Here is an 18411-nt window from a genome sequence, read left to right as displayed (position 1 = left end):
CCGAGCGATCGGGATAAAAGTATCATGATGGGAGAATGGCTGAACGGGAGAAGGATACCGATAGAGAGCATTCGGGGAATTTCTCATCTGCTGGAACTGCGCTGGAAAGTAAGCGCTGAGGTTCAGATCCGAGGAATGCCCCGTCCGTATCGATGTCGATCATTCCCGCCGACGATATCGAGAAAGTTGGATCGAGAGGAAGGCTAGCCGGTCTCGTCGGTGCACTCTTGCGAGCGGGCGCATTGGCAGGCGACAGTATCTCTTTGTAAATAATAAAACGAGTCGAGAGCGCGAGAAGAAGCGGCGCAAGAAAACCCGTCGCACGAACGGCACAATTCGCCGAGAAGTGGAGGCGCCGACAAATCCTACGAGCGAATCGATTCGAGTCACAGCACGTTTACGGCCGAGCTTGAAGAACACCGTTAAATCATCTGCGATTTCAAGATTATTCTATTAATAACTGCAAGAATAATATATTATATAATAATAGAGTATTTTTCAATAATACCTACATTGTCACAGAACGCGAGTAAATCGTCGAAAATACCAGGAACGCCCGATTTAACGGCGAATGGGACGTCACGAGAGACTCCGACACAAAAATAACGTTTAAACGCATCAGACGGAGGGAAAAAGAGCGAAAGAAAGAGAGAAAAAAAGAGGAGACGAGCGAGAGGAGAGCCGCGTCATAATGAGTCGCGTTTGCGGAGGCAAGCAGAGCGTGGCGGAGCGGGCCAGTGCACATCGCATTTCGCGTCCGCGATCTCGCCGCGATCCCTCTCCCGTGGACGTATCTGTGTGCGTTTTGCGTACCGCGAGCGAACGAAATGCGGTCGCAGCGAACTCCATCGCGAAATCTACGGACGAGTTTGCAATTCCGACTGGGATCACCGCTTTTTCGGGATACGCGATGGCTGATCACAGCAGGCCCGGCCATCGCCGCTTGACCTCAATACCGGTTCGGCCGCGAGTTATTTATAGCGCGGTTACCGCGACGGTTAGGCGATCATCATCGCGAAAATTACAACGTTACCGTTGAGTATCGTTATCGCGAGGGATCTACGACCAGGCGCTGATGATAAGCGCATTTTTACTGGAAAGTGGCGCGCAACGCCGCCAGTACGTCTGTTTTTGTGTATCCGATTTGTGTGTCTAATAAATTAGATACCGGACGATAAATTGGATGAAAAACAACAGTGCTTAATGATTACGCGTTCTCCGAACTTTCGAAACGCGAGAATTCATTTCAACGATTGAGCAGCGTCTCGGACCGCCACGCGGAGACATCGAGAGCGCCGCTCGAAAGGCACAGACGATGCTACGGTGAAAATGGGCAGGGATGCAGGCGGAGGCGAGTCGCTTTCTAAACACCGACAAACGACCGTATCATCCCGATTACAGCTAAGCGATCTCGATGCCGGTGCAAAAGTAAAATCTGCGGAAATCCACCGGGGAATCGCACGCGGATCGCGAGGAAACAGGGGTTCGTCGCGCGTTTAATCGCGCGAACACATTCGAGAGGAATCCGTGGTGTCGCATCTCTCTTTATCTGTCATCTCGCTGATCCATTTGTCCGCGAGAGGGAAATCGCGAGTCACGGTGAAAACGCCGTAATTGCCGGCGCGGAATTTGGGTTAGACCACTTGTCCGTCTCGCACCTGCCGATGGTGTGTCGCACCTCCGCACCTGTATGCTTCGTAAACGTCGACGTGAATTGACGGCATAAACTGACGATGATGACGACGTGCCGACGTTTCGACGCGCGTGCAAAATGACAACGAGCGGCGATAATCTCATCGCCGTAGTCAGGTCGTGCACGACGATAATTCACGTCACGATTGGGCTTGTCAAGATTCATTTCAACGATCCGCGGATCCCGGGAATCTATGGATCAAAGAATCCTGAAAGAAATCTGAAGATCAATCGATCACAAGCGAATCGAGTAAAATAATTAAATTAATGATGATGAGCGAGAAACCTCGAGATTTCGTCGTGGCGCCAACAGTCGGAAGAAAGGAACGCATTCACGCCGAGACCATCTTTTTTCTCCACCAAAGCACATCGGGGACCCGAAAAGTGGAACACCCACGCCACAGAATGCGCAACCTTTCCAGCTTCCACGGATTCCGCGGAGCGTTTCCGCGCCCGTAATTACGGACGGACGCGCGTAACGAGGGGGTCGTAATTAGCCACATGAAATCCGCTCTAATGAAATCCGCCCGATTCTACTGATTCGAATCACCACCGTGTTGGCCCAGAATCACGCGAAAAATGCAGGCACGACCGATAAACACGTAGCGTGTAACGCCGCTCGTGTTTGACTCCCCGCATTCGTGTCGGCGTTCAGCTGCGCCATGCATATTCAATCGAGCGCTTTAAACGCGATACCTGCCTCGTGATAAACCCCCCTTTGGGCCTGAATAAAAGATAAACCGAAGCGACGCACTAACCCGCGAGGAGGTTTTAATTAAGAAATAAGTTTCTGGAGGAATATTCGCACGAGATCAACTTGATCGACCGAAATACCAAGATTAATTCATTATTTCGCTGCGATACGTGGGCGTGGGATGTTGATTAAACGATAGCGATCATAACTATTAATTGAAGTCCGCCGTGCGCCCTTTCCCCGGCGAGATAAAATGAAACCTCGGTATCACAAGAGGCACTTGCAACATCGAGGACTTTGTGCGGGCGGATGCCAACTATCACGGGGCCGGTGCGTAATCGTAACAAATAAGTGTTATCTAATTTTTCCTGTAATTCCATTAGAAGCCATTACAACGTCAGGGCTGATAAATCGGAGCGAGTATAACGGAATAAATCATGTTCAGCGCGCAGCAACGATCTTAATCCGCGCACGTTTGCCTACTTCCCGTCGTGCTACGATGATAAATCGCTTCATTGTGAGCGCTGAAGAAAAGATAGACACCGTACGCGTTAATCAAACGCGATCAATCCGCCTGACGAGACGGATAGAGATCCGCGAATCGCTTGGGAAATACTCCCGCAAGATACGGTCGATTTTCACAAGTCCTCCCTCTCTCTCTCTCGCTCGCTCCTTTCCTAGTTTTGCTGAAACACGAGACAACGAGATAACAACGAGATTGAAGGGCTGTCTTGCAGTTTATGCAAACGTGTCGCGATTAATGCAATGCGAGTGCGCGCGAGTACGCGCGCGATTTCACCGTAATTCGCGTAGCACGAATCTGCGTGACATCGGAGTGAAGGATATCGTGCGTTTGCCAGGTCTTCCGTCAGTGAAACCGAGGGCCGATCTCTCGAAATCCCGCTCGCACCGTAATCACCGGCATTTCCGGTCTTTGGACAACATCGTCGTCGTCATTGTCATCGCCGGAGAACTTTCTCCTATCGCACTCGCCTCGGGTTTGCGTGCATGGTAGATAGCGTGAAGGCCCTCGTGTGCTCGCCGCTAACTTTGATCGAAGAGTATCGTGCTGATCGCGTGCGTTATTTTAACGTCCGACTTCTGGCGTACATTTACGCTGCTTGCAAATGTTAAGCCCTGAAATGCCTGACCTATTTTTGGCACCCTCGAGAATCTTGCGGTAAAGGTTCGCGAAAATTTTATGTCAAGAAGAAGTAGAAATTGATGTTTTGCGATCGGTCGCAAAAGAGTCGTGAATATTTTACTTGGTTATTAGGAGTACGATGGACTTTGGAAATTTAATTACACTAATAAATGTTGTTTGTTCATTAATACAGTGGCCTCTTTACGTAACAGATTAGTGACGGGGCGTTAACAATTGACAATGGATAGATCAGTATAGCGGAAGAGGTTCTTTTAAATAAAAGCAAGGGAAGATTACCTTGTTACGTGGAGTAATGGGAATAATTGCGCGAGAACGCGTGCGGTGCGTGCAATTAAAAATTGTAAGGCGTGCACATTAAGAATAAAAAAACAATTAAACTCACGTGATGAATAAGAAGGAAAAGCTCCTCTGGCTACGCGAGTAGTTTACGCAAAACTGTTTCCCTGATATTATCATACGACAAGAGGAACAACGACGAGAAAGTTTTCTTGACCCGTATTAACTGTTGCACTAGAGAAACACTATAACTCAAGGATTTTGGTATTGATACAAAACAAACGACTATAAAATCACAGATTCGAGATCAAAGATCGATAATCTCGCGCGAAACGATAACTCGATGATAACTTTCATCTCGAATAACACGGAACATGGAAGAATTAGATGAATTCCTTATAAATCGCCTCCCAGCAAACCACAATTAAATTTCGAATTGTTTTACGGAGTTTCGGTATCGTAATACTGTGGAGATCGCAAATTTCATGCTTCAAGAGTCTAGATATAGTGGAAGTACCAGTCTGCAATCCTTGGTTCCACGATTCCTCATTCACGGGATCCAAAACCTAACATTAATATCCCTTGGCGATAGCTCAAAGTGGATCAAGCACCATTCGACCATCGCAAGCATAAATTCTCGTTTCGTGAGCCATTTATATCACACACGCAGACCCTTATTTTCCCCTCGATATCTCTGATCCTTCAGCATTACGTAATACCGTCGAAACGATGTCTGACACTCTGGCGTAATTTTCTATCACGGATCCTCAGGATCCGCCGCAGAATCTCTCCTGTTTCTACGACCCGTTTATTCCGCGGTTTCTTATTCCCGCATGTTCCCGCGGACGAGGATTATCCGGGATCGTGCGGCGAGTGGTTAAATTGTTTTACGACCGACCGTAAACCCGAATGACAACGCCGACGGCGACAACGACAAGAACGAAGGCGGCGACGACGACGACGATGGCGAACGTGGCAAGAGCACGTGTACAGCAACGATCATTACCATCACCGCCGCCGCCGCCACCACCACCACCACATCGTCATCGGCATCAACTCTCTGCTTGATCTCCCTCTCTCCTAGAACCACCTCTAGAAGCGAGCCCGGCGGCGCGTAAGGTTAAAGACCTTATCCGCGAACCAGTTTCGATCGGAGAAAAGCGTGTACACCAGCAACTCCGAGAGGAGGGCACGAGTCGCTGTACGTGCACGCGATAGATCCTCGAATCGGTCCGATCACGAGTCGTGATAACTCCTTTAAGCTGCGCGTTCTATTTGATACGTGCTAACGACGTCGCCCCGACGGCGAGACGACGCATCTACACCTGGACATCTCCGCCGGGCTTCCTACTCGGAGAGAGTACACTCGTTAAGTGAACGCGGTTTAGAGGAGACGATCTGCGCCCGATAAAATGGGATCATGATGAAAATTGCAGAACCCGATTAGCAATAACCGAACAATTAACAATGACAATTATTATAATTATAAAGATTTTGTAAATTCGATCTTCGAATGTTGTAATTTTATTCTCGGAAGACCGAGATCTGTTGTTCTGAGCAGATGCAGCAACTCTGAAGTTGCAAGTTATGTACATCATAATTCGACATAACGGATTGCACTCGCGATTGAATGGCGGTAAAAAAAAGACAGCTGCGCGATGAAGCTGTTAAATCTCCTTAATTGCATTTCGCGATCGTTATCAAATGAGCGACGTACGATTGCGCGGTGTTGCAGTCGCCTGATCAATGCCGCGAGGATGAATAGAAGCGGCTTGCGTCGCGCAAAAATGCAGCTAATTATAATCGGTGGACAATAAAATCGGCGAGGAGCTTGATCTCGGCCCCTCGTTTCCTACGTCCGCAGATAGAGCGAACAGCACAAGGATGACGTGCATTCTCCCTCTTTTTTGCACGCACGAAAGAAAGACGCGTAAGACGGCGACCATCATTAACGACTGTCATTAACGACATTCCCGGGTGTTTATCGCCTCCCGGCCTGCTCCGGAATTCGAGCGAGTGCCGATACTGTCGAGTAAAGTTTAAACGGACTCGCGACGTCTGCGACGCGCGTGTTTGCGTAAAGCTTCGCGTTGTCGTGCGGATCCGGGATGCAATGGAATTTGCGCAAACGGCACCAAGACTCTCATAGACAAGAAGACAGAGAGAGACAGGGAGATAGAATCGCACGCGAATGCAAACTCCGATACCCTGATGTACTCCACAAGTTTTCTCGCGTGTGTTCGAATATCGGCAGCGCGCGGAACATGGGACGAGAAGCGCGTACGTATCCTGGGTATCCTCATCGACGTCGATGCCTGACAATATCCCTGAAGCGTCCCGCTTTCCAGTGGCGTTCCCGCATTTGCGGTGAGCCGCGCCTAAACCGGGTCGACGCGATACGTAACGACTCCTCTTCGCGTTTCCTGCCTAATGCAACGAGCGCGCTTACCGCGTAATACCGTGTAATATCGGTTCGAACGCGCCTGCCTGCCTACCTGGCCGTAAAAAGAGAACGCAATAGAAAGAGAGAGAGAGAGAAAGAGAGAGGAAGACGGCTGCGTGTATTCCAACACGCTGCGCGTTGCGTAATTCATTGTTCGGATGCAGCACAACGAACACCCGCGCCATCCGCCGAAGCCCTAACAGAGTCGGCTCGGGCTGCTACCGCTTTCACGTTTCATCATCGTCACGAGGCGGACCCTTACCCGCCTCGCATGTTCACACAGAAACCAGAAAAAGCTACATTATAATCCGCGCCGCGCATTCCCTCGCAGCGAACTCGCCGTGAAACTCGCGTCCGATTTTCCCTGCGCCACTCAGCTCTTTTATCCGCGTTTAATAACAACTGAGGTCCAGCGCGCGTTATTAAATGTAGGCTGAATCGTTGGAGCTGCACGTTGGGGCATCGGCGTGCTCCAACTCGCTAACATCGACACGCCACGTTCCCCGCTTTGATCTCGTTTCTTTTATAATAATAAATGCGTAATGCCGGATCGTTAAATAAAGAAGAGAATGTATTTTGCGCTTTCTGCATTTTTCCTACGTGATTACGCGATGTCATTTGAATTTGCAAATATGTATTTAGACATAAATTTCACGGTGCTGCACGATTTTCGCACGACGATATCGCTGCTTTTCTCCCGTGGTACTCATATAATAGCATTCCGGAATTTACAATAGAGTTACAATAAAGAGCTGCGTGCCAGAACGCTACGTGATCAACAAATGCCGGCATGCATCAGTAACAATTCAGCAAATTAGCGATTTCGTAACGATCCGGCATTACTGATCGGACGAGCGATCGTGTAACCTTGTAACCGTGCCTACCTTAATGCCTGATTACGTGTCGCAATTATCGGGCGCCTTTGTGTTCCGAGAGAGATTCGTGGCGTTAATAACAATTTAAATTCGTAACCGCCATCGTCGCCGCAAAGTAATGCGCGCGTGTACAGTATTCAGAGTGCGGTTTTTATTCTCATAATTGACTCTCGGAATTATGCGCGCACTTGCAACGCTTGTTCTCGCAACCGCTATCGCCTGTTTATCGCAAAACAATATTATTATATTTGTTCTTATGAGGCAAATTGCCGGGGAATAATTTACACGCGTTCGCAGCACTCATCCTCATTTTGCAATTTTCACTCTTGCGATCGGCGTGGAATTACGTGCGCGCTTGTAATATACCTTGGTAAACATTATCTTATTCGTGCCGCGGACTGTATTATTATATCCTTGCAATTAATATCGCGCGCACGATGTAAAAGTATTCGCAAAGCGTTCATAATATTTGGCCTGACAATATCGACGTCGACGCGAAATTAAACAGCGTTCTCGGATGTCTCCGTGTGCGCTCGGCAGAACGCAAATATTTTCGTTAAAGCGATCCGCGCGTCGCGCACGACAAATTAAACTATCGTTACCGCGATTGTAATGACCTCGTTACTACGGAGACGGTGCAATCTCGCCGTCAATCACGCGCGTAAAATGCTCAAAACCGCTTTGCGGCACGAACGAGACACATATGTTCGCGTGGCATGTTTTGTAAACTCGAAGCTGCGTCATGTGGTGCCGAATTATGCGGTTTCGAGAATTATTCGGTTCGATTTCGAAACCACGTAACATCGTAAAATCAACATGAAACGTAAAACGTGAGGAAAAAGACGAAAAATAGCAGCATCGATCGGTTTACGTTTCAGAGAGAAACAGATAACTCCTTCTCGACGTAAAGATAATAATCACGGAAGAAAAATATATCGGAAGATGTTGACTGCTTTAATATTGATCGAAAGAACGAGTATTCCACGAAATTCAGCGAAGTACATCGCGAGGGAAAATCTCACTTGCAAAGTTAAATCCAACTTCGCGCGTGCGCCCCGCGGGATTTCGGCCAGCTCGCGGCTGAGACAGCACGGATTACAAAATTTCGCGAGAGACGAGAAGAAAAGCAAGCGACGCGTGCGTTCCCTCCCCGTGTCCTCCAGCCGACAAAAGCGCGAAATTCCGAAAAATACCGGCGGGGAGAAAATTCGCCGCGCGAATCGCAATTGCGCGGACGGATGTTATAATTCGTACTTATCATGCCCGCGACTGTTGAATCCACTTCCGGCGATTTCCCGGGATTCGTGCGCGACGCCGCGCTTTCGGAGTCCCGTTACGTTCTTCAACAATAATAATACGTGCTGGTACAGACGGAATGCGGTGGAGTTAATGGCGAGGGCGAGAGTTCCTCATCCGATCGTATCTCATCCCCGACTCATATATAATACATACGGATCTTATCCCGCTGAGAATTAAGGGGGTATTCTAGTGTAGCATGTCAGAAAAATCGAATTTTTTTGGCATATTTTGCAAGTATATGGTATGGAAAATATGTCTGCGAGAAGATTTAGCCCGATTCGCAAAATTAACAAAGTAATAGCACCTAATAGAAAATAACCTCTGGCGCGCGCTCGGCGGTTGGACCGCGCGGCACACAACAGAGCATTGTGTTAGTATTTTAGATAGGATCGGAAGATCGTTATTCTTTGAAGGTCGTACATTTGAATTGGAGCCTTTGTATAGTACAGGTTATATAGTACAATGAATCTCTAAATTCATTGATTTGGACTTTTGCTCCAAAACATCTCCATGCTGGCGTGAAAGTTGTCGAAATAGCAACATTCTTGGCAGTTATAATTTTCAATAAAGGATTTATGCCAATTTTCAAACTTATGAACGTGATGGGAGTTAGTATTGGTCAGCAAGCGGTGATGTACGCAACTCCCGGAACGAAGCTCGTATCACCCGCTCGGAGCGGCGCTCCACTAACTTCTCTCGAGATCAGAGAATGAATCGCAGGGAAGAGAGATGAGCTCTGCAGGACTTCTACGAACAAGAGGAATGTCCCCTGTATGGCCCTGGACTAGCCGATTGATCGTAAGTAACATTATCTCTATGTAATCAGTATGAAAAACTTTAAACGTGTTTTTCTCGAAACCATGTTTTTCAAATTGGTTCCCATGATATCTCAAAAACCAGTTAATCAATTGACTCAGGCTTTTGCACACATCTTCAGTATATGTGTGGCTATAGCCCCTACCGCAATCAAGTCGAAATATTGTTTTTTGGAATTTCTACAGCCCTTCAATGGTGAAAAAAATGGCACAAATCGAAACTTAATTTTCTCAATGAAGTCATGTTTTAAATTTTCAACATTTTTTTTTCATTCTGGTGCCTGCTATAGCCACACTCGTACTAATTAAGAATCTCTTTGGTTTTTTTGTTTCAGATGAGCAGAACAGCTGAAATCATGGGAACCATGGACCAACTTCTTTTTTCATGTTCTTATTTAATATCATGTGCAGCGCTTATTTATAGTAATTGTCTACTACAAAAATTTGGAAACATACACCAAATATGTATGAATAAGCAGGGAAAACCCTGCCTCAAAAAACCTTATACTTTTTTCCAAAAAATTCACCAAAATAGCATACAAATTCCGCTTTTACACTAGAATACCCCCTTAAATTGACACCGGGTCTAGGAACGTTTTCAGTCGTACGATATTTCTCGTGTGCTTCGGCGTCTCGTCGTCGGCTTCGGTGTAATTCACGTCCCGTTCCGAGTGCAATTAAGCGCGATTTTCGCGAATTCCTATTCAGACTGTGCGAGATAAATGCAAGTATAAATCACGGAGATTGGCCAGATAAACTTACGATTCACATGCAAAGCGAGAGGTTAAAGACGCTCCGCGATCGGCTCGACTGTAGGAAAAAATGTAGCCTCCACCGAATTATTTGAACGTTGATGACATTTTACCTGCGAGTCGCAGATACAAGTCTCGACATCGAAACGGCGCGAGGACCGACAGCTCTTTCAATATTCACGGATGCAGCTTGCGCGTGTAAACTCGAAACGCGTGACGCACACATACACATCAGTGTTTACCTAATTTTACGTCAAGTTCGATGAACCCTTTGCAATTCGATGTTAATTCTAATTTAACAAATTAACAAGTCAATTAAATTCTAATTTAACAAATACGCAATAATATACGGGCTAGCGTTCTCACGAGAGGTTACGTTTACCCGTGATTCCCGTGTTGCGAAAAAATGGACTCCACGCATATCAAAGCGCGCGTCCTTACCGGTCCTGCGACCAATAACGCGATCGTACGAGCTTCGAATACGTTATACATTCTGAAGTAGGTAAACCGAGCCCGCCGATCGGGATCGAGAAGGGAGTGGTGTTTCCACGCGATCGTAACCGCGAGTAAATAAACCGGGAGCCCGGATCGTGATTCGAGGCGTCGGTCGCATCGGCCGTCGCGAGTCGTTGCACTTTTCCATGGCCAACAGGTGGTGATGGCCCCGCGCTCCGGGAACGGGGAAACGCGGCCGCCAAAAGGGACTCCGAAAGTACAACGCGCGCGCGAGTATGCATGCTACATCCACGCACACACGCACACTCATGCACCTACCTCGAAATATTTGAATAATCCCAGCGGCGCAGCTTCTCGATGTTGCTCGACGATCCCGCTCGATGTTGCAACTGTTCTCTCTCTCCTTCTCTTTCCTTCTTATTCTCCTTCGCCGGACGATCGTTACTCCGGAAGACGAACTGCCTTCGCAAGGAACCCGGCACACGCGACGGTTTCACGCGGTACGCGGTGCACACCAGAGACGACGCGGTACGCCGAGCGCAGGAAGACACGCGCGCGAACCCGACGCGCCGCGACGCGCGACTGCGGTTTGCGGACGTTCCGCGTGCTCCGAGACACGGAGACGATCGGAGGCGGCGTATGCAGTGCACGCGTGCGTTCCGCGACGGCGCGACGCACCGACGGACACGACGGCGCGCAGGAACGAACGGAGACGCGACGCGAGATGAAAGGAGAACGGGATAGCGCGACGTACGTACGCGCGCGCCTCGCGGTCGTCAGACGAGTGACGGCGAACGGGGCCGACTTTGACCGACACCCCCACCGCGCAGCTCGGGCGCACGGTGGACGCGCATTGGCTAACTTCGCGGCGCTCATGTACAGGTTATATCGGCGATTGATAAATATTGTCTACCGAGGTTTTGTTTTTTAATACTGCGGGGATTATATAAATCGATTAATTTTGCAGCAAAAATTTATTTATGCGTGATACTGATTCCTTGATACGCATCACAGATCATAAAAAATGTAATAAAAATATTAAATCTCCTTTCACATATTTCGGCACAAATGCCGAAATGTTTTACGAATTTGATGCATCTTTTTAATAGTATTAATAAATATATACACATGTGGCGCGTGGTCCAGTGTGCGAACGAAAGATCGATTCCAATCACAGATAAATGAATCGAGTACTTCGTGTAATTGAATTGATGGAACAGTGTGAAATAAAATTTGCGCAAATTTAGATTCAAATCAGATTCAAAATTTCGAACAAACCAATGACCGAACTGACCAGTTGCTGCATTTGTTACTTTTTTACAATGTCGCCAACCTTCTCAGTGCTATTTTATTTCAATTTAAATTTAAATTGTTCAAATAGTGTATAATTTCGATACCGTCTTTCTTTTTTCGAGATGTATCCTTTCCTATTAATGGAATGATAAAATCTAACTAGGGTAGTAGACAGTGCTCGCGTAATTGGGAAAATACTATGTAACACATATGTATAACATATATTTCTTGCAAAAATTTTTAATAACATCCATCAACTTTCTAACTCGGCGAGCACATATGTAACGTGAAGAATGTAAGAATGTAAATCTGCGAGGATTAGCATTCTGTACACGTTCATTATTATTCTGTAACGTTACAATTGCTCTAGGCAAATTTCGAAAATTTCGTGTTCATTAATATTAACATGCTGTATTTAACATATCTATATGATAATCGCACATATATAATTGCGAATTAATTAGAAATTTCCTTTTAAGGCCACATACGCGAGGAATATGTACAAAACAAATTGCAATGTTGATAAATCGTGATTTCTCGATCAATTCGAAAAATAAAATCACAAATGATTAAAACTTTCAATATCGTCAATATCATTACAAAAATAATATTGCGTTCTTTGTACATACGCGTGTACGTATAGTATTATGTATACACATACATATTTATGGCATGCACGTTTACAATTGAGAAAATATTTAAAGATTAATTATCAAGCATATTTTCATATTTTGAATTTTCTTCGCAACAATTACATTTCTATTGTTGCATAATAGTTGCAATATATACCGAAATAACAATTTCGATCACACAAGTTTCGTTTAAAACTAATTGGAACGTAAATCAGTGGCGAATCTTTAAAAATAGCTTTGTACAATAAATTTTTACAAAGTCTTAATCGAAATTCGTGATCGTCTACGTGGTTCCACGTAGTTAAAACTGGATTACGCTTCGATGAAGTGATCCATGTAACATATTAAAACCTGATACTGTTCAACTGTGATCCTCTTAACCGGTTATTTCTGCGATACGTGTCTCGGCGTCTCTAATTGCCTTGAAACGGACCGCGTCACATGATAAAAACGTCTCGTATATCATTTACTTAATAGCTAAAAAAAATAGGCTATACCTTAAAACGAGCAATACTACGGATTGTAACTGTTCGTTGCACGTAATCGACGATAAAAATGTCTCGCGCTTTAACCCTACGTAAAACTCTAATATGCAAAACCATAAAATTGTACCCAAATATAAGAATCTTTACGACTTGTATATAATACTTATCTAATTGAAAAAGATTCCCCTTTCGAGGGAATTTCCCGGTACGACGACGTCCACTGGCAGAGGTGTGTGAACACCTCGTCGGGTCGTCGGCTGCGTCACTCGTTCTCCTAATCTATAACTTGCTACATTTTTGGTCCATTTTATGTTGCTGTACAATGCTTTGATAACCGATTGCCTCTTCTGACTACATAGCCAATGCAGAATGCATCACTGCAAACCGTCGCTAAAAGGTAAGAGACCGCGGAAAAGCGATCTTCTGGTAGACTTACTGGTAAGTACTGCGTTCGCGTCGCAGTCTTTCGTCCGAGAGGACTGCCAACATCCTCGCGCAGTATTGTATTCACGCGCTATGCTATCTACATTAGATATAGCGAAAAATAAATTGGTCGCGTGAATCTCTTGATCTGTTTAAGGCCTGAAGGTAGTGTTTGAGGTGTAAAAGCCTGACTCACGCATGCCGTGCGGCTTGTACGACAGAAACGCTCGCTCTCTACGCCAACTCGTTTGAGCACAATTTCCTCTCCTCCTCGACTCGCTGCCGGGTGCGATTGAACGCCTCGGTCTTTAGGAAGTCCACGGTTTTGTACACCGTCGTGTTCGGCGAGGACTGCGACGGCGGTAACGTCGACGAGCTGAAGCTCTCCGTTGCCTCGAGGTCGAGATCCAGATACTGCAGTGCCACCAGGCGACGGTTCGAAGCCGGAATAAACGTGTTGTGATCCTGATAATAGTATATCTGGAAATGGAATTGCGCATGCACAGCATGAGATCACACCGCCGCCGCCGCCGCCCGCGCCGCGTCAATGGCCAAGATCGCGAGCGCGTAGTTTCCGCGAATCGCAGTCTTACCTCCTCTTTATCCTCGAACGCGTTATTGTCCTCGTCCGACGTCGACTGATGACGTGTCGAGTGCACGTGTGACGGAGGTGTCGGACTGGGCGCCGCCCGCATTCTTCCCCGACCAGGAGGAGACGCCAACTGCAGATGGGGTCCTGCGAACGCGTCAAATCGCGAGATGACAAATTTTCCGTCGGGAATTGCGCCTTCCAGTAACGATGCAAGTTTACCTTCCACCGGCGACTTGTTCAACGGCGGCTTCAGCTTCCTGTTGATGCTCGGCGGTTCGGCCGGCGAGTGCTCGGCGGAGCTCACTTCGTACACCGTGATCGTTAGTCCAGGCGATGGCTCGTTGCTGATGATGGACGTCGAGTCGCTGGTCTTCCTGCCCGGTTTCAGCTCCCTGTGCACTACCGGTGGTGGCGGTGCCATGGTGGTCGGCACGGCGCTCGCCGTACCGTCCCGTACGAGCGGGCTCGGCAGATTCGAGTACGTCGCCGTGGTTGAACTCTCGGAACGCGGGCTCGGTGGTTCGTCCTCGTGGAAGTCGTAGCGGAATACGTTGTGCGTGGTCTCGTCAACGGTACTCGGCGCCGCGTTCGAATAAAAGTGCTTCGACGACTGATCGATCATTACGCTGCTCTCGACGGTCGTTTGCGGTTGATGCGACCTGGGGAAGTCGTACGACTCGTCGGTCACGGTGCCTGTCGCAGCGGATGGTGCTGTTGTCGATCCCGGCGTCGCTGGCGTGGTTGGCTTCGAGCTCTCGGTAGCGCCGTCCAAGTTCAGGTAGTTGTGTCCTGGTAACTCGGGCAGCATGTGAGGCGGTTTCGGTGGTCTGGGCGGCGCCGGTAACTTCTCGATGGCTGGCGGTACCGCGGAATCCACGATCCTGAGCTTCCCAAAGCGTTTCCTCACGCTCCACGAGCCGATCTCCGCGTCGGCCGTGCCGTGAGAGTGCCGCAAATCGCCTACGTTTATTAAGAGTTTATCTCGTTGGCAGATGCAAATACGGAGAGTCGATCTAACTGCGCGCAGATCAACAGATGCTCACCTGGAAGCGTCTCCCAATTCGCACTGGGCACGGGCATCGTCCATTCGTCGTCGGTGAAGACGCTTTCAGCGTCCGTCGTCGTGGGTGAGCGCGGTGGCGAGGGTGCCAATCTTCTTGGTGCATCGTAGTGCTCAGGCCCTTGACCGAGAGTCGAGTTTAGGGAACTGGTGTCGTTGAGCCGACGCCCGGAAATGCACTCGCTAATAGGAATGTAAGGACCGGAGATCGTGCTAGTGGGCGAGGTTGGCGGGGATTCCTGCGACTCGTATTGAAATACTGAAAAAAATGTGATTTATACCGATCATTGTGGCAAAAAAAGAAATCTGAGTTGTAGATGCAAGCGTCGTTACTTTGTTGCTCCTCGTCCTGAGTGTACGCTTTTAGACCGCAGACTTGGCAGACAGCGTCCACCCATTTGTTCATGTCCGCCTCGTTCTCGGCTACCAAGTAATAGACCCGCTTGGGCGTCTTGACATTGAACATATACTGATACTTCTGTTTACGGTTCTCAAATCGCAAGCCTGCATCCACCTGTAACAAATCATACGTCAGTATTTGTGGCCAACGGGAACAAACTGTACAAACTGAAGACCGAGATAAGTCACCTGCTCGCATTGATCTAGATCAATGCGTCCTTTAAGCTTGCGGCAGCGTCTGTCCGTGTAATACTCGAGGAAGTATTGTCCAGGCAGCTCGCCGCTGTGACGGAGGGCGAACCATCGCTTCCTCCATCGCTAACAGACAAAAACAACGTTTCGATAACGCTACTGTCTACCGTACTGTCCAAACGCGAACTGCATTACCTACAGTATCCCGCTATCATCGCGAAATTATGATAAACATGCAAAAGGCGCGATAACCACATTACGTCGCATATTGCGCGGATTGCCTCCCTTTGTTGGAAAAGAAACTGCGAGTCTCAAGGAAACGATATTAAACACGAAGAAGAGATCTCTCTGGCGTACGATTTCCCGAGTTAGGTTAGGTCGAGGCATTCCTCGTAAAAGTGAATCGAGCGGACTCAATTGCGGACTCCCCGCGAGAGGTTAGACGAGCCGAGGCGCTCCAGGAGTCTGAAGTCGGCAGAGAGTCGAATAAAGAGCCAACGCAGCGACTCGACAGTCCGAGGCCAGCGTACGTAAACAATGACCAGACTTCCCGGGGGGTTCGCGTTAAGTTTCTAAGCGAAAGCCGCATTAAATTCCGTCGCATCGTATACCGACCGCTCTCCAGAGCTTCGAGGGCGGCGATTTGATGAGCCATCCTTCGTGGACGATCTCCTGGGAAGTCTTGAGCACCTCCATCTCCCTCTCTTTCTCTCTCTCTCCCTTTCTTTCTCTCTCCTCAGAGATGGTGGAGAGCGCAGCGCGGAGCCGTCGCTCGCCGTACGTTATCTACGTTCTCAGCAGTATCCCGAGGTACTCATCGTCGAGGAACGCGCGCGCGCGAGGAACCACCGACGGCGGCGACGGCGAGACGCTCGTCGTCCATTTGTCCTATTTTTGGAGCCGACGGCACACCGCGAAGCACCCGAGAACGAGCGACACCATCCACGCACCACCCTTCGCCGATTCAACTGACTCCCTCTCTCTTTCCCTCGCGCTCGATCACTGCCCTCCCTCTCTTCAGCTATCCTCTGTCCTTTTCCCTCACGTGCGCGCTGGCACGACGGCACCAACACACCGACACCGCAATGGCAAATGACACGACCAGCTCACGAACCTCGCGCGGCACACAAAGACGCCCGACGACGTCGGCGGCGGCGGGCATCGCCTCCCCTCGACCTCGCCTTCCCCGTTCCACCACCGCCGCCACCGCGGTCGCGCGTGCCAAGGCTCGCGCGAGTGACACACGGCATCGTGGAGCCCGTCGATGACAGCGCAGTGACGTACGCGTACCCCGCGACGCCCGAGCCCCCCGAACGCGGGCGCGGCGCTCCGCTCATGCTTCACGCATCGAGCATCTCTCTCGAGTACTCTGCATGCTACCCTACCTCTCTTTTCTATCACGTTTCTGTGACATCAGGTTACCGTACGACCGAATTCGATCAGCGGAACGTCGGAAGTTCGCTAATTCATGCTCGCGCGCAGGCGAAACTGGGAGCCGACGGCACGAGATGATCGCGACGAACCGCGGCTACGTTCACCGTGGTCGCCATTGTGAACGGTCATGCGGCACGCACGATCACGCGTGGTGAACCGTTCACGTCGCGAGCCGAGCGCACCGAGAATGAATTGCCTCGCTCACGGTTCTCGGGAGCGAGTACTCTTGGACAGGGTGCATCCGGCACGCGCAGGGTGCGCCAGAGCGGATCCTGTCGGCTGTTCTCTCGAGCGCCGGCGAAAAGGATTGACGGACGGATTCGCGCGGCGCGTAATGCGGCGAACAGCGCTCGATTTGCGACTCAACATCCACGACGCTTATAAGGCGATCGATACTCGAGAGTTCGGCCCTGTCATTCCGCAAATCTGCCGTCGCTTTGTCTCCATAACAATGCGAAGAAAGATAACGCTTCTTTTACACGAAGGATAGATTCGATCGATATCGATCGATTGCGTCCTATCACTGCAAAAATATTATCTAGACCGCCATCCGGAAGTTGTCCGTAGAAAGTTGAGGAAACAGATTTACAGTTAATCGCGTGATTATAGCTGCTAATTCACTCCGATCGGGATTTCTTATCGTGAATCGCGACTTTCCCTGCATAATCCGTGGCTGTCGCCGTGGAAATGGAGAGTGCGAGCAGGAAATGATCAAATAAGTACATTACGCGCGTACATGCAGGTCGATCTTAACCTCAAATGCTGCACCGTACTCTGTCGGACGCCATTTCTCTTTCTTTGTGCATACATGTCGAGTTCGTGTATCTCTATGATAAAAATATATTTTAATTTGTATACTGAACAGTTAAAAAAACGTACAAAAATTCGTATCACGTAATTTTACAAATACACACTCGTACAACTATCTATTTTGCGTATATTATTTATTATTTTATATACATTTTACATTTTACTTTCCTATGTTTATATAGAAAAGAGGATATATACATTAAAAACAGAAAAAGAAAGCAGGTGAAACCGAAAGGAAGAGAGATCGAGTAATAAATATACGTGCGACAAAGCACGTCGAGGAATCGTAATAAGTATTCCAGCCGATTAATAATTCGTCCGAGGGGAAGATTCATGCGGTCGTGCGGCATCATCGGTCGAACTTTCCTTTTCGGGAGATAACGAACGAACGCGATAACGAACGTTGCCGAAAGCCAGGAGATAATCCATGGGATCGTCTAAACTTCTCGACGTCTCCTTCGTCTCTTCGTTCTACCGTTGTAAAAATCCGCATTAGATTCTAATCTATCATGCATTCTACACACATATGTATATGTATATGTAGTATATATAGAATGCATGTAACTCTATAATATATACATTATAATATAGAGGAAATCCTCTATTATGAGATATGCTCCTAAT

At 48.2% G+C, this 18411-nt stretch overlaps 2 protein-coding genes across 2 annotated transcripts in view; both read right to left on the bottom strand.

Moving 5' to 3' along the window:
- The window catches only part of LOC105284196 (uncharacterized protein DDB_G0284459), a 60559-nt gene extending 49346 nt beyond the window's left edge, over positions 1 to 11213 (bottom strand). Inside the window, exon 1 of the mRNA XM_011347533.3 lies at positions 10786 to 11213. The gene's annotated coding sequence lies outside the window, so the exon portion shown is untranslated. The remainder of the gene's footprint in view (positions 1 to 10785) is intronic.
- Positions 11214 to 11962: 749 nt separating this feature from the next.
- LOC105284195 (GRB2-associated-binding protein 2) lies at positions 11963 to 16685 on the bottom strand. The gene is made up of 7 exons (XM_011347530.2): positions 16159 to 16685; positions 15541 to 15669; positions 15286 to 15466; positions 14936 to 15211; positions 14112 to 14852; positions 13894 to 14036; positions 11963 to 13780 (listed from the first exon to the last, which is right to left on the bottom strand). Exons 1-7 carry the CDS (start codon positions 16237 to 16239, stop codon positions 13535 to 13537), a joined length of 1797 nt encoding a protein of 598 aa, XP_011345832.1. The 5' UTR covers positions 16240 to 16685; the 3' UTR covers positions 11963 to 13534.
- Between the last annotated feature and the right edge of the window lie 1726 nt (positions 16686 to 18411).

Source organism: Ooceraea biroi, chromosome 12, assembly GCF_003672135.1.
Source record: "Ooceraea biroi isolate clonal line C1 chromosome 12, Obir_v5.4, whole genome shotgun sequence".
NCBI classification, from domain to species: domain Eukaryota; kingdom Metazoa; phylum Arthropoda; class Insecta; order Hymenoptera; family Formicidae; genus Ooceraea; species Ooceraea biroi.
Note: the sequence above shows the minus strand (reverse complement) of the source record. Positions and strands in the feature narration are given on the sequence as shown.